Source organism: Nematolebias whitei, chromosome 6 (assembly GCF_014905685.2).
Source record: "Nematolebias whitei isolate Nwh7 chromosome 6, NemWhi1, whole genome shotgun sequence".
NCBI classification, from domain to species: Eukaryota; Metazoa; Chordata; class Actinopteri; order Cyprinodontiformes; family Rivulidae; genus Nematolebias; species Nematolebias whitei.
This window is the reverse complement of record NC_056503.1, coordinates 43,834,373-43,844,842: the sequence shown is the minus strand read 5'-3', so window position 1 is coordinate 43,844,842 and position 10,470 is coordinate 43,834,373. Positions and strand designations below refer to the sequence as shown.

The following is a 10,470-nucleotide window of genomic DNA, read 5'->3' as shown; positions in this document are numbered from 1 at the left end:
TGCTCTCTTACAGATGTCGTACGTCACCACTTTAAGCTTCTCGCGATCCCCCCCCCCCCGGAGAAAACTCCACCAGCCGCCACTGGTTATAGCATTCTCTACCATGACGTGTAATCTGATTACCAGGGTTTTATTGGTAGATGTTAGTTCTGTTGGTTGTCATTCCATCAGAAATAGAGTGCCGCATTTGAACTGGAGCTCTGATAAACGGCAAACAAGCTCGGCTGCAACCCAGCTGACACAGCAGGTGAAGCAGCTCATTACGAAACTGCACCCCAACAAAGGCGTACAGGAACGGATTCAGGCAGCAATGGGAAATCCCCAGGCTGTGCGTTACATAATAGACCTGGTTCAGCAAGGCGGAGGACTCACAGATGTCGTACGTCACCACTTCCAGCTCCTCAAGAGTCTTGATTACGGAGGTGACATTATACGGCAACCAGCAGAAACAGAACACGAGTGTGACGAGCAAAGCCAATCGAATGGCGCCTTTCTTGGCTTGGCTTTTCTGGCTGTGGAACAAAGTTATAACCAGTGTGGTGTAGCAGTAACACATGACCCCCAAAGAGAAGAAAAAGCACACGTGATGTAAGATCCTGTTAGCAATAACCCAGTTGTGAGAGTGCGTTTCAAAGCGATAGTAATGGCAGTAGAACATAAAATCATATTTGTCCTGTTCCACAGAGAGAAACACGGCATTGGGTAGTGACAAAAACAAACAGAGAATCCACAGAGATGCACACATCAGGTGCACGACCTTTGGACGACGGCTTTGCATGCTGGGAACTGCGTGAACAATGGCCAGGTATCTGTCGAATCCAATGCAGGCGAGGAGGAAACTTCCGCAAAGCAGGTTCATATTTTTCAGCGTGCCGATCAGCATGCAGAGAAAGTCCCCGAACACCCATCTGTTCACTGATTCAAACGGCAGAGTGAAGATGAGCATGAGGTCCGCCACAGCCAGGTGCAGCAGGTAGATCTCCGTGATGCGTAACCGACGGCGACGCCTCAGGAAGACGGCGATCATCAGGCCATTCCCGGACAGACCCAGGAGGAAGATGACGCTGTAGAGAACTGTCAGGAACACGGAGTAGAAGTTCTGCAGGAACACTTCTTCCTGATCGCACATGTAGCTTATGTTGTAGTCCAAACTTTTGTTAAAGTCAAGTATCTTGATCTGTAAATAAATAAAGAACACATTTTTCAATCCATTGTCACAAAGGGCTGCACTTATCGATTCTGGAATATTATTTTTACTTAGTAACTTTCTACAATATATATCGTATTTATTCTATTTCTACTCTATATTCTATTTTATTTTTCAACTCACAAGAGCAGGAGGTAAGATGCTGCCAGGCAAAGCATGTATGAAATGCCATTACCAAGTGGCTGGAATAATGCACAGGCAGAACACTAGCTGAATTGCCACTGTTCTCTGGAAAATTGTATTGCTTAATGTTTTATGACTCAACAAACTGACTCATTCAGAGAGACTGTTTTGAGCTGTGTGACTGGATAAACTCTAGCCTACCTGGCTGTGATTTCAGCTCAGGCCTCTATCGCGACTGTTCACCTGATCACCAAGGCTGCATCCACAAAGCAGGCTGTCTGGGTTCAATTCAATTCAAAAATACTTTATTAATCCCAGAGGGAAATTATTTGTTGTTGTAACTCGTTATCCTCATTTCATTAAGAGATGTTATAGATGCTGATGGCTGTAGACAGGAAGGGTCTCTTGTAAAGGTCCATCCCACAGTGGATCCTAAGAAACTGGCTGCAGATGCCGTCCGATCCGTCCACCCAGACTCGGCTGGCCTCTCGGTTACCTTGGGCTGTAGGACCGTCCAATGCTGGACAGAACTCCTCCCAGAGTGATGGCCACTCCTCCCAGTAGTCTGCCGAGCTCCTCGTCGCTGCGGACAGCCAGCTGTAGGTGCCGAGGGACGATCCTGTCCTTCCGCTGTCATGAGCCATGTTTCCTGCTAGTTCCAGGATCTCAGTGGTCAGGCACTCAAGCACAGCAGGCAGGTAGATGAGAATGCGTTCACAGAACATCCTTTTCAACTCATTTGAGATTTTGGGCTGAAGTTGAGATATTATTTGACCTTTTGAGATGTTAATCAGCTGCTGTTGGTTGTAGAAAACAGCCTTGTTGCCATGGTTACGCATCATAACAAATGTCCAAAACTAAAAAAGTTTCATTAAAAATCCTTCCAGCTGCACAGCATCTGATACCAGAGGAAACAATCATCCAAAAAATGTGATTTACATCCAGAAAAAGAGGAATTAAAGTTTCCAAAAGCAAAATCTCAGAATGAAAGTAACAGAGCTGCTCCAACACGCAGCCACCTTGAGCGACGCAATTATATTTTATAGAACTTTTTCGTTTATACCTGGTATGTTTTTCTCTGGTCTCTCCTGCTGCCAGTTTATCAAACTGTAACTTGACTTATCCAGTACACAGCTGATGAGCTTCTCTCACTTCTTCCCTGCCTGTCTGGGCTACCACAACAGTGCACCTGCACTCGGACGTTGTTTTGCCTCTCCGGAGAGATATCCACACAGGTTCTCGCCATTGCCTTCACACAACTTGAAATCAATAAAATCATTCTGGTCCTCTTTTTGATGTACTTCACAACACTCCAGACGGTCTGTTGACCACTCTGTGCTAGCTGGCTTACCCAGGTCAGCTAACATGTGATAGACTGTCCACTTCAGTCTGCATAATGTCCACTCACTCATGAACAAGGGACATCTCATCCAGGATCTCCTCATTGACCACAAGCTGGAGTCTGTGCTTAAATGAAACTTGGGAACGATATAATGACTTTTTTTCAACTTGAGTCAACTCCTCCTGGCTTTGTTAGCATGTGTCATCTACTTGACTCTCGCCACAGAGTTCTTGCAGTAATTCACATCGAGGAGTAGAAACTCTACCAGTGTCTGTTCATCCATCCATCCATCCATCCATCCATCCATCCATCCATCCATCCATTATCTTTACCCGCTTATTCCATTTTGGGTCACGGGGGTCGCTGCTGCCCATGTCCAGCAATCACTGTGCGAGAGGCGGGGTACACCCTGGACGGGTCGCTATGCCCGTATTATTATTTTATTTTATTTTTATTATTATTACAGGAACATCTGTGCCGAGTTTGCACTGGAGGTCCCACAGGCAAAGTAGGAGACTCCACCAAGGGTGGTGGAGAACTGCAGGGCTAAGATACTGTGGGACTTTCGGATCCAGACCTACAAACAGGTGATGTCGAACCAACCGGACATTCTGGTGGTTGACTTAAGAGAAGGAGGCAGTGATGGTAGACGTAGCAATCCCAAGTGACTGCAACATCAGGAAGTAGGAGAAGCTGGAGAAATACCAAGGGCTGAATGAGGAAATACAGAAGATGTGGAGAGTCAAAGCATCAGTAGTCCCAGTGGTCATTGAAGCACTTGGTTCTGTGACCCCCAGACTGGAAGATTGGCTCCAACAGATAGTTTGTATTTGTAATTATTCTTTTTTAACATGTGATTTCTATATTTTTGTCTTTCGTCCTAGAGAAAAACCTGATGGCCTCCATCCTGGATTTGCCATTGTGTGCTAGTTTCTGCTTCCTGTCCGCTCAAACCCAGCCCGGTCGAAGCAAATGCCAGCTTGTTCTGAGCCTGGTTCTGCTGGAGGTTTCTTCCTCGTGAGGGAGTTTTTCCTTTCCACTGTGGCCTTTATGCTTGCTTAGGATGGAAGACTGCGACCAAGTGAAAACTCAAAGCAATCTGTTGGCTCCTTGGATAAATAACATTATTAACTTCAGGTCTCTCTTGTAAATGAGTCCTCGGGGCTCAATGGGATTAATCTGTCTAAATAAAAGTTGAATGAATGAAAAAAAAAAACTGATTTTTATGTATGTGAATGTTTCTGTTCAGTGCCCTGAGACGACTTCTGTTGTGATTTGGCGCTATATGAACGAACTGAATTGAATTCACTTGAAATGAACAGATCCCAGGAACAACCTCAGAGATCTCTGTCCAGAAGAACACAGTCCTAGGAAGATGCTGAACAGAACCTCTATCTCCCAGGCCTCTGGTACAGAACTCGAGTTTAAAGGGAAGTGGTATCACCTACAGTGTCTCCCCTAGATAACTTGCCATGGCAGGGTGCTTATGTCATCCGTGATTTCTGTTGGGGGGGAGACGGAGCTGCGCTGTTTGTACTGACAGTTTTTGAAGCGAGGTGGGGGGTTCAATGTGAGGGAGGAGGCAGCGTGAGTGCTGCCTTTAGCTTTTTAGCTAGCGCGCCTGTATGACGGTCGGAGTGGGGACAGTTCAGTTCAGTAGGCAGGGTGCTCGGTTCTGTTGAGGGGGCGGGGCGCCCCGCTTGTATAATGGTAGGGGAAACACTGGCCTATGTAGAAAAGTAAAGCGAGCTGAGTGTTTGCTTTATACGTCCAAAAATTGGCCACAGTTGTCACATGTGGACTGTTCATTTTGATGATAGCAAATGTGAGGGTTTCGCAACGTATAACGCCATCGCAGGTTTAAATGAACCTGGAAATCCTTGAAGAAATATCACGTCAAATATTAGCTTGATATCTGTAAAACTGTCTGTGGTATAGCCATTTTCTAATGTGTTCTAGGATCATTTAGCCATGGCGGCCATATTGAACCTGGTCAAACGTTAATCAGAAGAATTGCCCCGGCAGGAAAATCACCGATTTGTTTTAGTCTAAAAATAGCAGTTATGTTTCACAATGAAGAGGAAAAACAATCAGTATATAAACTGAGTTGTGTAACTTTGGTGTTATTTGCTTCGCACTTCTCAGTCAAATTAGATGGCCGGAAACATCAACGTGTCAGCCGGTTTTCACTTCCTCTTCTCAGGCCTCCGAGGTATTTTAAGGCAAATTTGAAATACCATCCTGCTTTGACTGTTAATTAATGAAAATTTACACATTCAAACAGAATAATCTTTAACTTAAAGTTTGATAATAAAAAAATAATAATAATTTTAGTGACGTCATCTACCTGTACTTAAGCAAATGCATGTATTGTCAAAATGTATTTTTATTTCCCCAAAATAAAATAAAAATGGTTTAAAATGATAAAAATAGGTCTGAATTTATCAATATACACAGCTACAGAAAGTGTTGATGCTGAGAGCTAAATGATTGCTGAAATTTACTGAAGAGGCTGAAATTTTGTTAAAGATGAATAAAAGGTAAACGCTAGCTAAACGTTAAAAGAAGCAAAAGCTAAATGTAGGAAAAAGCTACTTATAACCTTGAAGTAGCAGGAAAGTAGTTAAAACTAAATGTTGTATTAAAATAGAATAAGTTTGCAGAAGCAGATTTTGAGTTATTTTTAAGAAACCGAAGGTATCTTAATAGACTACCTTGAGGAACACATTTGAGAAAGTATAAAACTAACAAAAACCAAAAGCCTCAGCATCTATCTCCTGAATGAGCTGAAAGTTCTGTAACTTTTTAAAAAGCGTGTTGAACTTTAAACAAGGCTTGACCTACTAACAACACACTCAGCTGAACGTTTGCTCTTGCATGACAAATCCAAATTCTATGTGCATGGCGACAAACCTGATAAACTATTAGCAACCCTACTTAAGGGATCTAGGGCAAGGCAAACTATTTCTGAAGTTCGAACACAAGACGGCAATACAATCACAGATTATGGAAAAACTAACGATGCATTCAGAGACTTCTACTCGGAGCTCTACAGCTCACAATTACAAACCAATTCTAACATGATTAATGGTTTCTTAGCTAAACTTCACATCCCTATAATCTCACTAGAACTCAAAAACAGGTTAGACGAACCCATCTCCCAGACAGAAGTCTCCCTAGCAATAGCCTCAATGCAGTCTGGCAAATGTCCAGGTCCAGATGGTCTTCCCTCAGAATTTTTCTTAACAATTTTCAGTTTTACTCTCTGCTCAGCTTGGTTCCACCCTTACCAATTGCTTTAAACAAGGATCCCTCCCTCAGATTCTTGCCCGTAGGCTCGAAACTGTCCTACCATCAGTTATTTCAAAAGACCAAACAGGTTTCATTAAAGACCGCCATTCATATTTTAATATACGAAGGCTTCTTAACGTAGTTTACTCAAGCCCCACAGTCTCAGATGAATGTGTTGTTTCTCTTGACACTGAAAAAGCCTTTGATCGGGCTGAGTTTGACTATCTTTTTGCAGTTTTTAGTAGATTTGGTTTTGGGGGCAAATTCATTTCATGGATTAAATTATTGTATCGTCAGCCATCTGCTACAGTACGTACCAATTTTCAAACCTCAAAACCATTTAAATTACAAAAAGGCACCCAGCAGGGCTGTCCTCTTAGCCCCCTGCTTTTTGATCTGGCCGTAGAGTCCCTCGCCTTTGTAATACGTACCAGCAAGGAGATATCCAGCATCTGGAGAAATGTCATGGATCATAAGGTGTCGCTTTATGCAGACGACCTTTTACTTTTTATCGCCAAGCCATCAACTTCACTGCCTTTTTCCCTCAATTTGTTTACCCAATTTGTCCAGATCTCCGGGTATAAACTGAACCTTACCAAAAGTGAGCTTTTCCCTTCAAGTAATAAAGTAAATATGTCAGATTTTACCAATCTGTCATTCAGAATTGAAAGACAAAAATTTACATATCTGGGTATATCAGTGACAAAAAAAAACATAAAAACTTGTTCAAAGGGAATTTGACTTCATTGTTAAACCAAGTGAAAAGATCCCTCACAAAATGGACGCCACTTTCCATGTCCTTGGTACGACGTATCAACTCAATTAAAATGACTATATTACCCAAATTTTTATATCTTTTTCAGGCACTACCTATTTTTATTCCTAATATATTTGTTAACGAGTTGTATTCAATTTTTTCATCCTACATCTGGAGGGATAAAGATGCATCTTCAAAAACCTAAAGAGGGGGGGGGGGGGCTCCCCAACTTTCGGTTTTATTATTGGGCTGCTAACCTCAGATGCTTAGTGTTCTGGTATTTTTACCATAGCCTGAATAACTGCCCTGATTGGGGTGACTATGGAATTACACAACAACAATAATATATCTATACCGGCTATGCTTTGTTCTCCACGTTCACTCTCCTCACCCAACTCCATTTTAAATCCTGTAGTGAAACATTCACTAAAAATATGGGGCCAGTTTAGGAAATATTTTAAACTTCTGGATTTTTCCCCTCTAAGCCCCATTGCACTTAACTATTTGTTTAAACCATCCGTTCAGGATGGGGTGTTCCTGGGGTGGCACAGGAGCGGTCTGACTCATTTTAAGGACCTTTTCATTGAGAAGAAATTGGCATCATTTGAACAACTTAGCAATAAGTATGGTCTACCACAATCCCACTTTTTCAGATATTTACAAGCCAGAAATTTTATTCAATCCCATCTTTCAGGCTCAGTTTCTTTACCAGAGCCTACGTTGTTGGAAACTATCTTACAATTGAACCCGACCCATAAAGGGCTGATTTCAAGGATTTACAATCTGTTGCTGAACATGATGGAGACCTCGTCACCCAAACTCAAAACTTTATGAGAGGAGGACTTGGGCATGACCATTTCAGATGAAACATGGGCTTCTATACTTAAACTTGTTAATGCGACATCTCTGTGCGCACGCCATTGTCTTATTCAGTTTAAAGTGGTACATAGAGCCCACTTCTCCAAAAGCAAACTGTCTCGTATCTATCCGGAAATCACCCCATACTGTGACAAATGCAAAACTGCTGAGGCCACACTGGGTTCATATGTACTGGTCCTGTCCCAGCCTTGGTCAGTTCTGGACAGATGTTTTTAACACCCTGTCCAGGTTTCTCAGAGTGGCAGTAACACCTAGTCCTCTCCTGGCTCTTTTTGGCATCAGTGATGAAGAGTGACCTCTATCAGCCTCCAAAAGACAGGTGGTGTCTTTTTGTCCCTTGTTAGCGAGGCGTGCAATTCTAATCAGATGGAAGGGTGTTTCCCCTCCAACTCATAAACAGTGGTTATATGACCTTGTGTCGTGCTTGAAACTAGAAAAAACAAGGTGTTCTGTTCAGCACTCTAATGGAAAATTTAAAAAAACATGGGACCACTTTCTTGATACATTCCAAAATATACATTAATATTTCAGGTGAATTCCTTTTATTTTTAATTATTATTAAAATGTGCTCTCCCTTTTTGTCAGGTTGAAGGATGTAATGTGCAGACATGGGGCAGTGACTTGGAAAGGAGTGAATGGGATTATTTTGATGAATTTTTGTTTAAGTATGTTGTTTAAACAGAACATAAGTACGACTCCTTTGTACCCACAGATTCCAATTTGTATGTATAAAGAGAAAAACTTTAATAAAAAAAACAGTGATTAAAATCGAATAAGTTTGCAGAAGCAGATTTTGAGTTATTTTTAAGAAACTGAAGGTATCTTAATAGACTATCTTGAGGAACACATTTGAGAAAGTATAAAACTAACAAAAACCAAAAGCCTCAGCATCTCCTGAATGAGCTGAACGTTCGGATATTCAAACGGCTAAAATTACACAAAGTATGCAGAACAGACTCCATCAAATGTACAGAAAGATAAAGAAAAACAGAATGCTGCCTCAGCGTTAACACAAAAATCAGATCTACTCGTCCAGCTCAACATCCGACAAGTTATCGCTGTTTAAAAAGTATTATTTAAAATATTCACTTTTGCAGCATTTATACAAATGTGTACTCGTTTTTTTTTTTTTTCTTCTATTCTATATAAAACATGTTACATAGGATTTGTTGTGGACTCGTTTTCCTTCATTAAACAGCAGAAAACAAACCGACTCGACTAACCCACATCTGTCAGGGAGCGTCTTTACAGTCCCAACATCCAAAACTGCCTTGACTTTTAAGAGCCCCGATGATTTGGTGCTTTAATTCCACGCTTCTCAGGTTTATTCTGTTGTTTCTTGAATTTTAAGAAAATTGAACCACAAACTAAAACCCCCAAAAACACCATACCCTATGTATTTATTACAGAAACGATCAATTCCACATTAATAGTTCCACATCTGGTCTCTAAAACGGACAAAGTGCGCCTGCCTAATGAATCCAATGAAAACAGATTCACATAATCAAGACTTTTTATATCTCTTACCTCACTTTCTGTGGACGAGTTTGTTAAGTTCATGCTGAAAAATCGAAGTGATCGTCTGTGACTTGTGTCTGCTTCATTTCCTTTTACGTTTTTCTTCTATGTTTGCTTTACCATCTTGGGGCGGAGGGGCGATGGGCAGGGAGGGGTTTGTAAAGACATAACTGCGTTTAACTACAACAAAAGAAAAGAGTTTCATGGCAAGTCTTTCACAGAGGACATTCAAGAGCAGCAGTGCACTTCCGTCTGATGTCTTCACATCACAACTTTAGTTTGATTTGGCTCTTTCAGGCAAAAAGGGAGAAAAATACACAACGATTTCTGAGATTTGGTCAGAGGATTACAAAGATTCTTGCTGTGAATAAGCAGAAATGTATCAGTGCCATCGGTTCTGTTTTATTTTATTTATTTTTAAACATCCACATACATAAAAGCCATTTAGTAAAGTTCTCTATCTAAGGAATCCAGCAGACAAGTTGAATCTTGGCTTCGTTGCAGTCTCCCATCCTGAGCAAGCACAGTGGCAACAGTGGGAAGGAAAAACTCCCTTTTAAAAGGAAGAAACCTCCAGCAGAACCAGGCTCAGGACAAGCGGCCATCTGCTTTAACCGGCTGGTTTGAGAGGACAGGAAGGAGAGACAGACGATCACAGACTGGCAGGTCCAGATGTAGGTGCAGGTGAACCTGAAAGACAAAAACACGTCAAGGATAAAAATAAAAATAAAATTACAAATACAAAACAGGTTGAGCAGAGTAAGTAAAAACAGTAGCAGAGTGAAAACTGTGGTCAGTTTGTCCTCCAGCAGTCTAAGCCTATAGCAGCAGAACTAAGGGACAGCTCAGGAAACCCAAGCCGACCCTAACTATAGGATTTATCCAAAAGGAAAGTCTTAATCCCAGTCTTAAAACTGGACAATGTGTCAGCCTCACGGACAGAAACTGGAAGTTGGTTCCACAAGAGAGGAGCCTGATAACTGAAAGATCTGCCTCCAATTCTGGTTTTGTAAACTCTAGGAACCGCGAGTAAACCTGCAGCCTGAGAGCAAAGTGCTCTGTTAGGAAAATATGGAACAATAAGTTCTGTAATATAAGATGGAGCTAGGTTGTTGAGGGCTTTGTAGGTTAGAAGTAAGATTTTGAATTCAATTCTGAATAACAGGGAGCCAATGGAGAGAAGCTAAAACTGGAGATCTCTCCCACTAACTCCAGTTAAGACTGGCAGCAGCATTTTGGATCAACTGAAGACTTTTTAAAGAGGTTTTTGGACACCCAGTTAATAAACCATTGCAATAATCCAGTCTAGACACGACAAATGCATGGACCAGTTTTTCTGCATCATTTTTAGAT

The 10,470-nt window shown here is 41.6% G+C and overlaps 1 protein-coding gene across 1 annotated transcript; it reads right to left on the bottom strand.

Annotated features, from left to right (window-relative positions):
* Positions 1-130: 130 nt before the first annotated feature.
* LOC119410972 (C-X-C chemokine receptor type 3) lies at positions 131-2,576 on the bottom strand. The gene is made up of 2 exons (XM_037677891.1): positions 2,520-2,576; positions 131-1,177 (listed from the first exon to the last, which is right to left on the bottom strand). The coding sequence occupies exons 1-2, from the start codon at positions 2,574-2,576 to the stop codon at positions 131-133; spliced, it is 1,104 nt and encodes a 367-aa protein (XP_037533819.1).
* Between the last annotated feature and the right edge of the window lie 7,894 nt (positions 2,577-10,470).

What these genes read in the sequence shown, in the direction of transcription:
- LOC119410972 (XM_037677891.1), bottom strand. Translation starts at nt 2,576, where the DNA reads ATGGCGAGAACCTGTGTGGATATCTCTCCGGAGAGGCAAAACAACGTC. An exon ending in AAAACAACGTCCGAGTGCAG is followed by an intron (nt 1,178 to 2,519) that starts GTGCACTGTTGT and finishes ATTTATTTACAG; the next exon opens with ATCAAGATACTTGACTTTAA.